General features: G+C 39.8%; 1 protein-coding gene across 2 annotated transcripts in view; it reads left to right on the top strand.

Annotated features, from left to right (window-relative positions):
* The window catches only part of GRM3 (glutamate metabotropic receptor 3), a 192963-nt gene that overhangs the window by 151601 nt on the left and 22770 nt on the right, over window positions 1-18592 (top strand). For both annotated transcript variants that reach the window (XM_059712178.1, XM_059712179.1), the window contains exon 4: window positions 16099-17165. In XM_059712178.1, coding sequence (XP_059568161.1) covers window positions 16099-17165 — 1067 coding nt within the window. The remainder of the gene's footprint in view (window positions 1-16098; window positions 17166-18592) is intronic.

Genomic DNA, 18592 nt, shown 5'->3' on the forward strand with positions numbered 1-18592 from the left:
CTTCTGAGCTTTTCTGAATTGCTTTCATAAATAGAATAGTAATGGAACCTACTTCATGGGATTGCTATATGGAAAGAATTTAGGGTCTTCTAAACTTCACCCTTCAGCCTAATTAAAAAGATGCAATTTTTAAATTGTTCACAATTAAAACTCACAAATACGGCCTCAAAGTTGTGAATAAATGAGATGCTCAAAGCAAAAACATGAAATTTATCCAGAAAACATTAGGCATACACCCTAGAGCCAGAAAGGGAATTTGGATCTACTGAAGTAAACCATAAGCTACACACACACACACACACACACACACACACACACACACACACACACCCTAGGTCTGTCTCCTTAGAGACCAGGGCATTCCTTCTAGTGTGGATCACTGCTTTCCATGGTGACTGCAGAAAAATGAATTCCTTCTTAAATGATCCATTTATAGAAGTCCTCAAGTCACACTGTGAAGGTGTTTATTTTTTTTTCTAAAATGCCAGTCTTGTTGGTTGCGGGCACATCCCCGGTAGGGGGCATGCAGGAGGCAGCTGATCGATGTCTCTCTCTCATCAATGTTTCTAACTCTCTATCCCTCTCCCTTCCTCTCTGTAAAAAATCAATAAAAATATATTTAAAATACCAGTCTTGCATTTCATACCTAATCATTCATTTAATGAGCAATTGCTGGAATGCTTACTGAAACATGCCTCTTAGTGTGCTAAATATTAGGATGAATAAGACATAGTTTCGGCCTTCAAGACAACTACATCAGTATGTGACAATGACTATCTATATATATAAAAGCCAAGCAACTGGAACACCAGAATGACCGGTCACTATGATGTGCACTGCAGCTGGCCAACTGGCCCATCAGGGGGTGGCCCCTCCCCCTGGCTGTCTCAGCCCCGAATTTCCCCCCCCCCACCCCAATCGGGGGCAGGGCCAACTGGCCTGCAACCTCTGCCCCCCACTGGCCTGGCCCAATGGGCCTCCGTCAGGGCAGGCTGGCTGGACCCCACCCATACACAAATTCATGCACAGGACCTCTAGTAATAGATAAACTCATTTAGTGTTTATGGGAGCACCATGAATAAATATACAGAATAGACTGGGGGATCCAAGAGTCAGAGTAGAGTAAGATAGACCATAGTTAAAAACATGAGTTCTGGAGCCATGCAGACCTGGGTTTGGTTCTGAAACTTTCACTAACTAGTCACATGACTCAGTCTCTTTCATGCTCAGTTCCCTCATCTGTCAAATGTCAATAAGCACCCACTTTATTGGGCTAAATTAAATGAGATGATGTGCATAAAGCACAAGAGCAGATACATAGCTCTACTGAAATCGATGCATCTGTAGTAGTAACCATAAAGATAATTTATGATTATTTCCTTATACGATTATAAGAAGGAACTATTGAGGAGGTGTACAGTAGACTAGAACAAGGGCATTTATTATTCAATAAAAGAAGGTGCATATATGCCAAATGCCTCAATGCCCAGCAGATGTCTGCAGCCTTTGTCACTTTCCAGGAGCACCTAGAATTCCAGAAACTAAATACAACAATTAGCAATAAAAGGAAGGCCCGGTCCAGCAATGCGACTGCTGTGGGTCCATTTCCTGGCATGTAGATGTACACTGTTGGTTAGTAAATTTCCCTTCTGGGCACCGAGTTCCTAGCTCACTGATCAGAACTCTAAACTGGGCAAAGAAATCTTAGGTTATCCCCCTGCCATCACACAATAACCCCTGAGCATCTGTCTCGGACTTCCTGATTGTAAGATACATTCGCTTGTAAATTGTACCCCTGCCGAGCCCGCTCCAACAGCTCTAGCTACTCCATGGGAAAGAGCACTTTACTTTACATGGCAATTATCACAGCCAGGGATACTTGATGCCATTTGCTGAATTCATTGGATGAAAATAAAGCAGAAAGTAAGAGCTGTCATTGTATGTCTTCATGCATGTGTGGGAAACAGTACATCTAAGGGGGGGAATTCGTTTTCCACCTTCTCCCTTTGTTCCTGAAACAAAGTTTTTGCAATCGTTTTCCTTCTCAAATCACACATTACCAAGAGAAGCTTCAAAAAAAGAAAAAAAAAGGACTTTACATTTATTCCAATTGCTACCTTAAAAATATTCCTGCTGATTGCTTGTGCTTCAAAAGTTACTGTGTAGCGTTTTCAAGGACAATCATACACCTTAAAGCCAACAAAGAAATGTGCCTGGGATCATTTTGGAACTGTGTGAAGAAAAGTATTGAAAACTGACCACTGTAGCAGCAACGATCAGAGATGGAGAAACTGAGCTGAAGCTAAGGCCAGGCTGCCCAGCGGGCCTCAGGGCACAAACATATCACAATAGCCATGATCAGCAACCAGAGAATGGACTGGCTGCAAAAACCACACTTTCTGCAGTGCAATTACTCAGAGGCATTTCATCCAAAATGTATAATGTTCTAACCCCGGAAGGCCAAAATCACAAACCATCTCCACCCCCTCCCCAAGCTGTGTCATTAGTTTTGAAGTGGAAAGCACTTCCTACAATCAAAACAGTCAAAAACAAAGCAAACAAAACAAAAATCCTTTTCCCTCCACACTCCACAGAAGGTTCTCTGAAATCAAAGTAAAGTGGGACTAGAAGGTAGCTATGTGAGGATGGATCTGCTCAATTCTAAGTGAACCTGGACCTGAGAAAGAATCCTTGCTGGCCTGGAATATATTCTTCCCACCCTTCCAAAAATGATCTGTTCCCAGGTGACCATATTCAATGTCACTAACTAGAACAAAGGCTTCATCTTCTAAAATATGTCTGCAGACTTTTACAAAATTAACCCTGTGAGCAAGCTCTCACAGGATTTAAATGCATACCCCAAGTCTCTGTAATCCATAATCACACCTTTTTCTGTGGGCAAATTTTGATGTGGAAAAGGTATCTGGCTCATAACATCCAGAAAGAGTATACATATTGTGGAAAACAAGATTGAGTAATCAAAACCCAAACATCAAATTATTTTGCCTAAAAATAGCTATGAGTGTGGCTTGTCATGAATGAAATAGACCAATCCTGCACCTACAGCATAGCAAGGTACACTCTGACTTCCAGGAGGGGCTCAATCCTGGTGCCTAGGTGGAGAGGTGAGATGGTACCTTGTCTCCAAGTCATTATTTTTAAATAGATAATAGAATGAATACCTGAAATTGGGTTTTTACAGATGAATTCAGCAGGTAGTATGTATTGGGTACCTTATACAAGCAGACAATCCATATCACTTCCAAACACTTTTTTTTCTATATGAAATCAGTATTTATCTTTATTTTTTGTTTGTAATTTTATTTTATATTTTAATTAAATCTTTATTGTTGAAAGTATTACATATGCCTCCCCTTTCCCCCATTGACCCTTTCTAGCCTACCCCCACCCCCACCCCCACAGGCCTTCACCACCTTACTGTCTGTGTCCATGGGTTATGCATAAATGCATACAAGTTCTTTGATTGATCTCTTCCCACCCACCCACCCTCCACATCTTCCCTCTGAGATTCTGCAGTCTGTTCTATGCTTCTATGTCTCTGTATCTACTTTAGAACTTACAATAGCTAAGATCTGGAAACAGCCCAAGTGCCCATCAGTAGATGAGTGGATAAAAAAGCTGTGGTACATTTACACCATGGAATACTATGCAACAGTAAAAAAAGAAGGATCTCTTACCCTTTGAGACAGTATGAAGGGACCTGAAGAGTATTATGCTAAGTGAAATAAGTCAGTCAGAGAAAGACATCTCACTCATATTTGGAATATAATGAACAAAATAAATTGATGGACCAAACATTTTTTAGTTTTCTGATGACAGCTTTGAAGTGCTGACCTGAGGTTCCTATAAAGAATTATGACCATATTTATAGCACCATAATAATAGCCTATTACCTTATTTATATACTAGAAGTTTGTTGCACGAAGATTCGCACAATAGGCCTTCCTTCCCCTGGCTGCTGGCACCAGTTTTCCTCTGACACCTGGGACCCAGGCCTTTGGTCCAGCCGCAGTGGAGAAGCCAAGCCTCTTCAGTCTTCAGTCTTCAGTCCGGCCAGAGCCTTCAGTCTTCGCTCTGTGCCTGCATATGCAAATTAACCACCATCTTTGTTGGGTTAATTTGCATGCTCATCCAATTGGCTGGTGGGCATAGTGGAGTGACACCAATTTGCATGTTTCTCTTTTATTAGTGTAGATATAAAAGCCTAAGTGACCAGCTGACCATTCGACCATCTGACCAGCAACTATGACACGCACTGACAACCAGGGGGCGGATGCTCAATGAAGGAACGGAAACCACAGGCATGGAAACATTGGAACAGACTGATGAATCTAAGAGGGAACAGGGGAGGGGAAAGGGCAGGAAGAGATTAACCACAGATCTTATATGCATACAAGAGGCCCGGTGCACGGATTCGTGCACCAGTGGGGTCCCTCAGACTGACCTGTGCCCTCGCGCAATCCAGGACCCCTTGGGGGATGTTGGAGAGCCAATTTTGGCCCGATCCCCTCAGGACAGGCCAAGGGACCCTCTCTGGTGCATAAAAATTATGATTATAAGAATCTTAGCAACTTATCAGCTGATGTTTGCAGAGGTTCTTTGCTTTCTGCCTTAGAGTCATCTTTTTCTGATTCCTTTATTCCTTCCTCCAGCACACATTTCTTAGTGTCAGGCACAAATCTCTGATATCAAATATTTTATAGGGTTCTCCAAGATAAAGAACAGATATAGGAAAGCATGCTTGTGCTCCTCCAGACCAGAACAAGCTTCCCAAAGCACATGCTTACAGCCTTTCAGGATCTCCCCCTTCAACATCCCTGAAAGCCTGCCTTTTGGCAAAAATGTCCCTAAAGGCGAAGGTCAGTGTCACAGTTTCTATCTTCCTTATTTTCAAAAGTATATCCTGGAGACAAAGTCCAACACTTATTCAGTACCTTTAGCTTTTTACAAGTGTGTGTTTGTGTGTGTGTGTGTGTGTGTGTGTGTGTGTGTGTGTGTGTGTTGATACACAACTCTAGCAGATGTAATTAGGCAAAATTGTGGGGTGGGGCTCAGTTAATTCATTAGCATTTTGGCAAACAGGGCAATATTAAAGATAATATACCCCATGGTAAGAGGCTGAATAAAGAGCAAAGGCTTTTTTAAAAACTAGGAAGAAATAGATTATGTCAAACATTTAGATGGTTTTAAGCTATTTTAGTTAAGTGAAGTCTGCCATCTAAAAAACTCCTATGTGTCATATAATAATGATTTGAACAGACCTAAGTCATTTAATCAAGGCTCAGAAAACCAGCTGGCTGTCAACACCGTGGCTACACAATGGTGGACACATTCACTCAATCATTTATTCGTGAGTTCATTCATTTCACGCACATCCATTGACTACCTACCAGCAGGCAGACACTTTAAGAATCAAGCCAAGCATTCTGGAGCACTTTCTATGTGGTAGACACTGCGCTACCTACTCTCAATTTAATTCTCCCTGTGGGTCGCTGATCACAAATAAGTGAAGCGACCAGTGAGTGATGAAACTGAGATTGCAGCACAGGCAGGCAGGCAGAACCGGGGGACAGTGGTGCATGACACAGCGCAGTCCTCCTGGAACTCTTGGTCTAGACAGGGTACCAGAGCAAATAAACAACGTATTGAGGGTGACTCATACTCTGCTAGATAGAGGTGCACTCACAAGCTCTGGGGCCCCAGAAGAGAGTTCATTTATAGTCAAGCATCGCTTGTTTGCTTGCATTCTCCCCAAAACAATTTTTAATTTATTCCCTCTCTCCTCATTTGAAAAAGAAAATAAGATTTAAAGATCTATCATTTTCTTTTTAACTAGTGTGATATTTTCCTCTCTCCTTTGATATTTGTGCAGTAAGTATACATGGCTTAAAACAACTGCTTTCTGAGAACCTGTGTTTAAGCAGTGGGAATTCAAATACATCATCAAGTGGGTTTGCCAGCTCCAGGAGGGAGCGGCCAAACCAGGACTCCCGCCAACCATGCCTGTCGTGCACTAAAGGCCCAGGGTCGCCTATGTTTGCCTATGCTTTACGAAATGAAGAAATTCAAATTTTCTCTCAATATGTTAAGGAATAACACGAAATCATATGTTTTGCAAACACAGTAGAGGAAAAATAAAACATACTTCTCAGGCTGAATTTAGCCTATCGACCCCTGGTTGCAATTACTGTTTAAAGGGGGATAAGGTTTGTTTTCTGCCTTTGAGGAGCTCACAACATCATGAGAAAAAGATAGTAATGGGAGAGGGACGCAGAAAAAAAATGAGAGTGTGAGACAAAGACGATAAGTGCCAAAGAAAAGGAACATTGTATACGGGATCACAGAGGGGACTTGCCCTTTCAGCTGAGACACGGCCAAGGGCAAAGATGCAATCTTTATTCGGGTTTTACAGGAACTGCAGAAGGAAAGGGCACATGAAGCCCGGGGAACCATGTGAGTTAAGCACAAGAGCAGTGGTTCTCAACCTTCTGGCCCTTTAAATACAGCTCCTCATGTTGTGACCCAACCATAAAATTATTTTCGTTGCTACTTCATAACTGTAATGTTGCTGCTGTTATGAATCGTAATGTAAATATCTGATATGCAGGATGGTTTTAGGCAACCCCTGTGAAAGGGTCGTTCGACCGCCAAAGGGGCGCACAAGAGGGAAAGTGCAGGTCGCATATGGCACAGAGGAAGGGGGCAGTCAGGCTTCCTTGTGGATTGCAAAGGGATGGAGTGAAAGGCATGAGTGGGGAGATGGACCAGATTACCCAGGACTTTGAAATTCATGAAGATACAGTGCCTGTAGCACGGAGCTCCATGATCCACCAATGCAGGAGATATAGGGCATCCTTAAATAAAGTAAATAAAATAAAACAAAATTTGACTGTCTAAAACCTGAGGAAAGCTATATGCCAGTGATGGCGAACCTTTTGAGCTCGGCGTGTCAACATTTTGAAAAACCCTAACTTAACTCTGGTGCCATGTCACATACAGAAATTTTTTGATATTTGCAACCATAGTAAAACAAAGATGTATATTTTTGATATTTATTTTATATATTTAAATGCCATTTAACAAAGAAAAATCAACCAAAAAAATGAGTTCGCGTGTCACCTCTGACACGCGTGTCATAGGTTCACCATCACTGCTGTATGCCCTACCAATCTCTGGATGATTCTCAAGGCGATTCACAAATTAGATGCTCTAAGAACTAACCCTACATCCTGAAATCTGTTTTGGTTTGTTAATCCAGTTTATTACTTGACCAAAGAACTTTTTTTTATTAGAACATTTATTTTTAACCTAAAAAGAACAAGCAAAAATTGTCAGTGTTGCCGGATGTAACAGGAGAACCACTTAGGCCTTCATGCAATGAAGTGACGGTGACTGTGATGACAAAGACATTTTAAGAGGAATGTGAACCAGGAAAAAAGGGGAGAGAGACTGGGCACAGAAAATCAGCCAGGAGACTATCACAATAGTCCATAGTAATGCTAATGGCCCCTCATTACTTAGTATTCCTTATATGTCAGACATCACCTGAGGTGATGTTCATATTGTACATATTGCAATGAGAACCAGAATTAGGGTAAAAGCAGCAATTGATACCTAGTTGGGGGGCAAAGACAGATCAGCCAGTATTCTCAATCCTTCTCCCAGTCTCTCAGCTTCCTCTAACTTTTTTTCATTCTCTTTTTTCTTCTCTACACCTGCCTTTGCCCTGTAACTCCAATTTGAAAGAAAACAAACATTGGAAATGTCATTGCTATCATTAAATCATTCTTTCAAAAAAATTGAGATTTATTTCCCTTTCTTTGTTGCTCCCTGTTATTTTCTTTCAAATATGTTATAAGCTAGAACTAATAGAAAAAGTAAGTTGTTAGCTTTGTATGGGGTTTTAGGGCTTTGGGATGGAATTAAGTGCCAAATCCTACTTTCTCCTTTTTTTTTTTCTCCTGGGTTGCAAACATGTAAGAGTCAAGAGTCAAAAGAAAACTAATTTCAATTCTTGTTAATAACTGAGCAAGTGCCTGATCTCACCCCTACCCCAGCCTTCTCCCCAGTACAAACCTTCTCTGATACTAACGCTAGAATACTGGGCAAAGACCACAGACCAAAATGGCGTGGGTTCCCACAACCCCTGCCTAATGGCTAAGGCCTTAGAGCAGATCCCAAGCCTACGTATCCACACAGCCCATACCACCTGTATGAGCAGTGAGTGGCAGGGCTTCCTTCCCCACCTGCTGCAGGTGGAGCGGAGAGGGTGAGAGCAGCTAGGCAAGTGCCCCTCAGTCTGCACCACCTGGAGACTGAAGTGCAAAGGGGGCATGAAGTGGCCAAGGCTGGTCCTGAGAAGTAGGGCCCTCTGTCAGTCTACAGAAGGTAGAAGAGCATCTGCCTATTCTCTTAAGCACGGTGACGCTGGCAATTAGAGAAAAATAGTCCAGTCAGTGAATGTTAGACTTCGCCAACCAGAGCTGCAAATTCTCCGCTGTGGAAGAGAAAAACAAAATGGGAAAGGATGGCAACTAAGGAGCAGAAATTCCCTTTCCTTGGGGCTAACACTAAACCTCAAAGGATAACATTTTAGGAAAGCTGCACACACTTCTGCCCAAAATTCTTTCTCCAGAGATATCAAATACCATCATCACTAATTTATCTGTGACGGCCTTTCATATTATCCCTTGACTAGGCTCTCCTTCGATATGAATATCCCTGAAAGCAGTAACATAAACAGAATGCAGTACTTTGATAGGAATTGGTTTTGCTTAGGACTTCATAGGAAGCTTAGGTATTAGGAACAAGAAAGGGTGCTGGGGGAAAAGGGGGAGAGAAAAGGAGTGGAAGAGCCCCAAGGTTCTTCTATCTACTTCATAACACACCTGCTTGGATGCTGATATGCAAATGCCATAATTTTCTCCACTGATTTCAAGGATGACTTTGATCGAAGTCCTAGGTATTAGCAATGCCCTATCCCCTGATTTTTCAGTAAAAATGCCGTACAGGAATTTAAGCAAGAAAATTATACATATATGTATAAATTTATAAAATGTAATATTAATTTGGTGATAGAACCCTAACATATTCCTTAAGCATAACAAATATATATTATATAAGTGCATATTATATAATATTTAATATATTAATATACATTATGTGTAACTTATTAATATGATATATTTTAAATATTTAATATACTATATAATATATAAATATATACATATACTATATTGTCTATAATTAATGTATGTTGTATAACTAATACATGTTACATATTACATGTAATATATGAGAATATATTATGTAATTATATATAACTGTTGTTCTTAAGGGATATGTTAAGGTTTTATCACCAAGTTAATTTTTTCTACCTTATTAATTTAACACGATTGGGGAAGAGTGGAAATAAGAATCATATGAGCTAAAATGATTTCTGAGGTTGATGAATTTCCAGGAATATTTTCTAAGAGGCAACAAAATAACCAGATTTATGATACCCTTAACACTGTTATTTTTTGAATAATTCAAATTAGAAACTTTGGCACAAATTGAGGAGAAAAATGTAAAGCTGTTACTTGGAATTTTGTCGCCTTAATTATTTCCAGTGGAAAAGAAACTCTTTCAGGAAATGGGGTTTGGAATTTTTTAACAAAGTGTAGATGTGTTTGATGACCTGACAAGGTCCCTTAAAATCTTGTGGTTCAATAAAGCAGCCCCTCTCTGTGAAGACAGGAGACCATGCCGTGCTACAGTGGCTCAGGAAAAACATGACAACCTGACAATAGACCTGCATGCTGGGTGGAGAAGTAATTTATTTCCCTTCTATTCTCTGTACATGATACTACACAGAGTCAAATGCACGTCCATGCACGCGTAAGGCAAGAGAATAGAAATTAATTTGCTTCACTCATAGAATTTCAGCCACTGCATGCTAAGCTGCTGTACTTATTTCTGCAAAGTTCATCTTTGAGGCTGAATAGAATTCCTGTTGTTCTGCTTTTTATATAAAGTAGTATATTGCTTGCTTAAAAATGGAAAGCTCATTTTATTAAGTATTTTTGTTCCTGTGATTCTGTTCTTTGGAACATGAATCCCGCTACCATTTTTCAAATGCATTTCTGAATACTTTGCACTGCTGAGTTACTAGCCCCTCTCTGACAGGGATTTTCTCAGTCATTTTCACCTCTGTCCACATCACAGTTCACTCTGCTGCAGCATTTAGATCCATAGCACAGCAGGTGAAGCGATGTAAGGGCAGAACAATGGGAAACACACACCTTCTTTTCTTTTAAGACAGGGATATGCACTTCTATCCAGCTTCATTTTGACAAGTCTTTCTCCCTCCGTACCCCCGCACCCCGCTTTTTAAAAAAGTGCATGCTCTACTACTCAACAGAGTCACGTTTAAAGCATGAGGACAGATTAAATTTGTCCTCAGAATGTACAACTTCTTTTCACAAAATTGAAAACCGTCGGTGAGGGTTGCAGTCACCGTATTCTCAGGCGCTTGGGTTTGCACACATTAAACAGGAGAAAAATCCCACCGAGACCCCACTTAATGCTCCCCACAAACGGCTACTCTTGTTGTGAGTCTGTTCTAAAATGGTGCACAGTAGGGCCTCCATACCCACGAGTTTCACATCTTGACTCAACAACCATCCGATTCAAAATATTTAGGGAAAAAAATCCCAGAAAGTTCCAAAAACCAAAACTTTAAATTTGCCGGGTGCCGAGGCACTACACTGAATCCACATGAATGAAGTGATGTGTAGATGTACTTACTCTGTGGCAGTCTATCTGCAAAAATCGGTCACATGCAAATGTTACCCATTTTACATAAGGGACCTGAGCATCTGCGGATTTGAGGGTCCTTTGAGGTCCTGGAACTAATTAATCCCCCGCTGATACCGAGGGGCGACTGTATGACATGACACCTACCCCAGCTACACACAAGAAATCGCTTCTTTCCCAGTAACAGCTTTACATTTTTCTCCTCAATTTGTGCCACAGTTTCTAATTTGAATTATTCAAAAAATAACAGTGTTAAGGGTATCATAAATCTGGTTATTTTGTTGCCTCTTAGAAAATATTCAGCAACAAAATGTAGACTCTACATAGGGAAACAAATAAAATGTATAATGATGCATTAGAAGTATTAGCCATGCTAACTTTTCAGAACTAAAGAAAGTTCTTTTCAAAGTCATGACATTGTTCTTAGAAAGCCTCTTCCAATGGCTCTTCTCAAACATTCACGGTGCACCTTTGGTACTTAGTGAGCATTTTGCACAGGTAAGACGGAGCATCAGAGGCATCTAGGTGGTCCTTTGCCACAGCAGCTACGCTCTGTTGGTAAATAACTGGAAATGCATCAGCAATTTTGTTCCTAATTGGTAGGTAAATTAATTACCGATAGCCAAGGTATCATTCTTATTCTTTCCTAACTCCCTGCTGCCTGATGCTTGTAAAAGATTTTGTTTGCTCTAGTCAAAGGATTTTGATGTCTTTACCTCTTGACCTCTAAAAGATCTTTCAAGGGGGATGCCATTTTCTGTCTTCTCATCCATGTCTTTATTCCAGTTCATCAAATTAGTTCACAGAAACCTCCGTGGGGGCCTGGTTGTAAAATGTAAAACCAGAGCCACGTTGCTGTCAGTAGCTCTTGCAATCTTCATTAGTATTTATGAACGTGGACCCAGGCAGGGGCAGTTATGTTCCCGTTACTGGAAGCCTCTGAAGAGTCCCATTATTGTCTTACCTTAATTGGACTTCTGTCTGAGAGGAAAAAAATAAAGAGCCGATTTAATTTTCTCGTGCCATTGACCTGTGATATTTGTAAGGCCTAGACTCGCCTCATCTCTACCAAGTGGGCCCTAGGCGGACTGGTCATCTTGATATTAAACTTCTCAAATAAATTCATTTGAGACCAGGGTCAGATAATAGATAATAAGCTAAACTGAGAGGTCATCTTCCTGACTTAAAAGGCTCCTTCTGTACAGTAGGGACCTGATTGTGAGGAACTAGTATAGCGAGAGGCTTGAAATTCAATTTTGGAGAGTTTTTTTTTGGGGGGGGGGGGGACCTACCATCTTCCTAGTTCTTTCTTCTCCCTTTAGTTTGGCTTTTTCATGCTGTTGCAACAACAAAAGATGAAGGAATCTGTTTTCCATCTCAAATGATTCTTGCTCCGTTGAAGAGATTCAACTGGAGAAACGGGAAACTCCCCCGAGTTTCCCCACTCTAGAGAACTATGCAACTGATCTCCAGAGAACCATGTGATAGCTCAGTGGACTGTCACTATTTCCCACATGAGCCATTTGACTGAGAGGTAGCTCATGATTTGGGAAGGTGACAGGATCCATCCCTTAGGCCAGTGATGGCGAACCTATGACATGCGTGTCAGAGGTGACACACGAACTCATTTTTTTGGTTGATTTTTCTTTGTTAAATGGCATTTAAATATATAAAATAAATATCAAAAATATAAGTCTTTGTTTTACTATGGTTGCAAATATCAAAAAATTTCTATATGTGACACGGCACCAGAGTCAAGTTAGGGTTTTTCAAAATGCTGACACGCCGAGCTCAAAAGGTTCGCCATCACTGCCCTAGGCCTTCAAGCTTCTCTGTCCCTTGAAGGGGCTCCAGCAGCACCTGAGAAAGAGCTTGGTTTTCTCTCCTGCCCCTCACGACCCCAGCCAGGCATATCCGGAATAACCATTCAGAAACAGGATTAGCCTCACATGTGGACGTTTGACAGGCATGGTTTACCTCTTCTTCTGGCTCTCCTTTCATTGTTTCTCATTCTAGTACAGACACAGCCACTGTTTATCCCAAGCTGAAGATCAGGGCACTTCCGCTGACAACAGATCTTTTAGAATTTATAATGCACTTTTTTGAAGTATTACTTGAATGTGTTTTATGTATTTAAATGATTTTGACACTAGACCATACCTTAATACATATTTAGCAAAACAAATTTAGGTAAAGGTAAATTTATATTTAAAAAAACTCTACCAAAAGTACTATTTGTTCATCACCCACTTATCAAGCACTTGTTATATTTGCAGCGGTCTCACTTTAACAATTTACTTTGCAAATTCTTCTGCCTGACCTTGCACTTTTTAAAATTTTATAATTTTTTTTTTACTTTTAACAAAATAATACATGTACGTAATTTTTACATGAATTTAGCAAGTTTATAAGAAAGAGTAACAGTCTCCTGCTTCATCTTTTCTTAGGCCAAGTCCATCATCTTTGAATCTTTTGATAATGTCCTCCCTCTATTTCCTCTTTCTCTTTTTCTGAAACTGCTGCTGATTGAATGTTCAAATTTCACAAAATGTTCACTAATTTTTCTGCTTTATTTTTATTTTACATCTTATAATTGATGATATTAGATGATTTCAAGAAAAGATTTGTAAAAGGAAAGTTTTACATCTGTAATGTTTGTTATTAATTATCTCACAAGCCAACAATCTGACCAGTAACCCTCACCAGCTCAGAACACAAAAAACAGTCCGTTTTTCTCACCTATTAAACATATTACTTTTAAGAAACTTACATTCCAGAACAGCTGTGAAAATAGTGAAATATTTAAATTAAAGATAGAAAACATTTCTTTTAGAAATATTTTCCTGAAAATCTAATAACATCAACTGAACACTGGTGGAGATTGATTGTGTAGAGTAAAATAATGGATAACACATCTGAAGTTCTAGTATACTTGATGTAAAGTGCATTAAAATATTTGACATTTTACTTATTTGTAACATATGGAAGGAGTTTATAAAATTTTAAATAAAATTTTTCTAAGCGTAGACTAAACAAATTTAGTGTTATGTGATATAAGAATTCTGATATTGATTCTTACTCCTGAAAATACAGTAACAATGTTTCAACGCCTTTGTTCACTTGTCCTAACATATATTACACCATAGTGGGAAACTATGATAGTTGCAAAAAGGTCACCCTGCCTTGGAACTAGATCAAGAGAAACAGCATATAACATAGAGAGTTTAAATCATGCAATTTAATATTGCAAGTGTCATATATCAGTGGAAATGATCAATCTATTGAGTATTTTATATTTCTTTATAATTTTCACTTATAACTTACAAATTAAGGAACAGAGTGGAAAAGTTAATTTGCCTAAGGACTTATGACTATTAAAAGACATAGACGAGAATCGCATATACTTTTTCTAAATCAAAACCCATGTACTCATCCACTATATCATTCTGTCTTACTATGAACAAAGATACATGTGTTTGGTTTGGTGAAAGTGGCAGAAAGCTAGATGAAGGTTAATCAAGTCAAATGACAGGTGATATTACAAGATCACTAATAGAAAAAAGTCATAATAAGTGAGGAATAAATTTGGTATAAGGGACTACAGTGACTAACAGACTTTATATATGGTATGAAATGGTCCTGTAAACCACCTAGCCAGCCCCCAAGGGGCACCTATAGGTCTTCAGCAGGAAAGGGCTATCTGGTAACATTTGAAGTTTTATTTCATTAAGGAATCAAGGGGTGCTTTTCCTCCATAAAATACCTGCACCCAAGAACAATAAGATGTTTACCACCGGGTGAACCAACGTGAGCCTCAGAAATGGTGGACAGAGCTCAGGGAGGAGACAACAAAGACAGCAAATCCCAGCAGTGTCAGAAATCAGTGTCCTCCAAATTCCACTTTCTCGTGTCATAGTAGGGTTGCAATGGGGCACACTAGCTAAACCACATTCACAAGCCTCTCTTGAAGTTGGGTGTGGCCCTGTAACTAATTTCTAATCAATAATTTAAGAAATTGGTATAACTGCTTCACACTCTCCTTTCCCACTGATGAAGACAAGGCTCTAGAAATTGGCACAGCTCCCACATACAAGGAACCTGGGTCCTTGAATCACCGAGTGGAGAGACACCCATTAATGAAGACCGTAGACTGCTGCATGCGGAAGAAATAAAATGCCATTGTGTTTGAGCCATTAAACTATTTTGGGTCTATTTTTCAATATGGGTAAGCCCAATTCAACTAAGACAAATTGGTCTATGCATCATTCAGACATAAGCAACATTCTTCTACATCTGAGGAAACAGCAAAGTTTGGCTATTCGAAATAATATGTACACGAGTAGGTGACATAACAATTGGTGATGAGAGTGGCAGCAGATATTGGCAAGAGAGACATGATGTACAGAAACTAGAAGAGGAGAAACATAGATGCTTAGAGAGCTGCTGCTTAGGAAGTCACCAAGAGCTAAACCAAAGGGACGAGGTTCAGAGCAGGTCATTTGACGGAGGGCTACTGACCCTTTACAGTTAGGAACAAACTTTGAAGCACAGTTATCCACCTTCTTCAGACTGTTGGTGCCTTAAAAATATTCAGGTTATATGTGTTTGTGTGGATAGGAACATGCTATACATGGATACATGCATCTATGTAGTCAGAATGTATATACTCCAACCTGTGAAAATATTAACACTGAAGGATTTTAGGTAGATTTTCTGTTTTTCCTGTTGAATCATTTAAACTGTTTAAAATAAGCATACCATACATACATAGTGAAATTTTTTTCATTTCGAGGAAGAAAAATTCTATTAATTGTATATTTTCATGAAAAAATTTAAGTGGCTATCTATAAATAAATATGTAATAAGGATGAGATACAAAGTTTTGTCCAATTCCTACTGTGAAATCTTTCAAGAAATGAATATTTACACACCAGAGAGAATATGACCACATGTTTGCCAGTTCTCCTGTTACACAATAAGCTCCTTTGAAGGCTGGCTCTGTATTTTGTTCCTGATTACCACTGGCACTTGGCATGCAGGAGGCACTGAGGAATGTTAAGTGAATGAATTTATGAATACATGAGTATTCTAGTAGCTTTTAATGTGTAAATTCAATGGTAATTGTTACATTATTTCAGCTCTGGAATCCCTATTCCCTGTTATTTCAGTTTTGCTAAGTATATGACAAAGTAATTGACTGATCACACCTAAGACACCTAAACAGTATTCCTTCTCTTTTCTTTCTTTCTTTCTTTCTTTCTTTCACTTTACATGTCACAGCTCCATTCAACCCAAATCAAGGTGCAGATAGCATTGTCAAGTTTGACGCTTTTGGAGATGGAATGGGACGGTACAACGTGTTCAATTTTCAGTACGTGGGTGACAAGTATTCCTACTTGAAGGTTGGTCACTGGGCAGAATCCTTATCGCTGGATGTCGACTCTATCCACTGGTCCCGGAACTCAGTCCCCACTTCCCAGTGCAGTGACCCCTGTGCCCCCAATGAAATGAAGAATATGCAACCAGGGGATGTCTGCTGCTGGATCTGCATCCCCTGCGAGCCCTACGAATACCTGGCTGATGAGTTTACCTGTACGGATTGCGGCCTTGGGCAGTGGCCCACTGCAGACCTATCTGGCTGCTTTGACCTTCCTGAGGACTACATCAGGTGGGAAGACGCCTGGGCCATTGGTCCGGTCACCATCGCCTGCCTGGGTTTTGCGTGCACATGCATGGTTGTGACTGTTTTTATCAAGCACAACAACACACCCTTGGTCAAAGCCTCAGGCCGAGAGCTCTGCTACATCCTGTTGTTTGGAGTTGGCCTGTCGTATTGCATGACGTTCTTCTACATTGCCAAGCCGTCCCCAGTTATCTGTGCGTTGCGCCGCCTGGGACTTGGGACCTCCTTCGCGATCTGCTACTCAGCCCTGCTGACCAAAACAAACTGCATCGCCCGCATCTTCGACGGGGTAAAGAATGGCGCCCAGAGGCCAAAGTTCATCAGCCCAAGTTCTCAGGTTTTCATCTGCCTGGGTCTGATCCTGGTGCAGATTGTGGTGGTGTCCGTGTGGCTCATCCTGGAGGCTCCGGGCACCAGGCGGCACACCCTTCCGGAGAAGCGGGAGACCGTCATCTTAAAGTGCAATGTCAGAGATTCCAGCATGTTGATCTCACTTACCTACGACGTGGTCCTGGTGATCTTGTGCACTGTGTACGCCTTCAAAACGCGGAAGTGCCCGGAGAATTTCAACGAGGCCAAGTTCATTGGCTTCACCATGTACACCACCTGCATCATCTGGCTCGCCTTCCTCCCTATATTCTACGTGACGTCCAGTGACTACAGAGTGAGTCTTCCAGCGGCTTCTTCTTTCCCTTCCTCTTCTACCCTGCCAATGCTTTGCTATGTAAGCTTTAAAACAGACCCCTTTTATTTCACCTCAGCAATCAGGTAGGCGATTACAAATGCCAGGATGAACCACCATATTATACATGGAAATCAATTCACTATGTTTTAAAAGTGTTTCATCGGTGCCTACTATGTGCAAAGCATTGGGCCAGGCACGGAGGGGAAGATAAATGTAAATCATGGTCATTCAAGCAATTTATAAACAAGTGGGAGAAAATGTACTACACAGTCACACATACCTCTAAAACTTTTAATTAAATTTCGAAAGTGAATGATAAGCAAATAAGTCTTAAACCACTAAAAGCCTAATGAGAGTACTTCAAATTAGACACAGGAGGACCTGGCTACCACAGAGCGATATATATATACATATCCGAGTAACCTAATTAAGTCATTATTCATATAGTCTTTAGTAATATATAGTTCAAATTTCTGGGCTTCTATATTATCATCTCTTCTGAAAGAAATAGTTCATCATTCCACTATAATTTCTCAAACTTGAAACCACCCATCAGTAGCTTTTGCATTTATAATTCTGATTTTAATATCTTCCAATGAGTGAATATATAAATCTTTTTCTCTTGAGGCAATTGGATTTCATTCTCTATATTTCTTAAATTGTCACATATGAAAGTTTTCCAGAGGCATAATGGTTCCCTTGTTATGCCATGATTTCACAAAATGAAGTGCCTCTGTAGGCTGTAATAGTCCCCAAATCTTCTGTTCATCAGCAATTCCTACATTATCAAAATCTTGGATATTGCAGCTCAATAAAAGACAGAGCTATTTAAAGGATGGGATCAAGAGACTGGCAATATTTATGGTACCTAATCCATTTAATTATTCATAGCCATGTGACTAAAACCTATGGATTACATTCAAGAAAGAACAAGAAAATAAAGACCACATATTCAATGCTGGGTTAATGGTCAGGGCTTCTAAGACTACCTGTTTAAAAAATTAGAAAATCTGTCCAAAAGGAAAACATCAGAATTGATAAAGCAAAATTAAAGGTCATATTATATGAACCACAGAGCAGTTTGAAGCTTTAGAGGGTGGGGATTTAAATAGAGAATCATAGTTAATATATTTTAATGCCCCCATTTTTATTTTTTTTATTTTTTGTCTTCATGTACACATTCACTCCTCTAGATCTGTAAGGATTTTTATTTTAAGTTCTTAGGAAACTATCCTTAGCATATGTGATTTTGGGAATTGGGACTATAATATACTTACAATGTTAATTATTTTATCCTGGATGTATGAAACTTTATTCTCAAAATCTAATTAAAAACAGAGCAGAATACACTATTAAAAATAAACAAATAGCATTATAAAAATTTAATTTTATTGAGTGAATTAGCA

This window comes from Myotis daubentonii, chromosome 10 (assembly GCF_963259705.1).
Source record: "Myotis daubentonii chromosome 10, mMyoDau2.1, whole genome shotgun sequence".
NCBI classification, from domain to species: Eukaryota; Metazoa; Chordata; class Mammalia; order Chiroptera; family Vespertilionidae; genus Myotis; species Myotis daubentonii.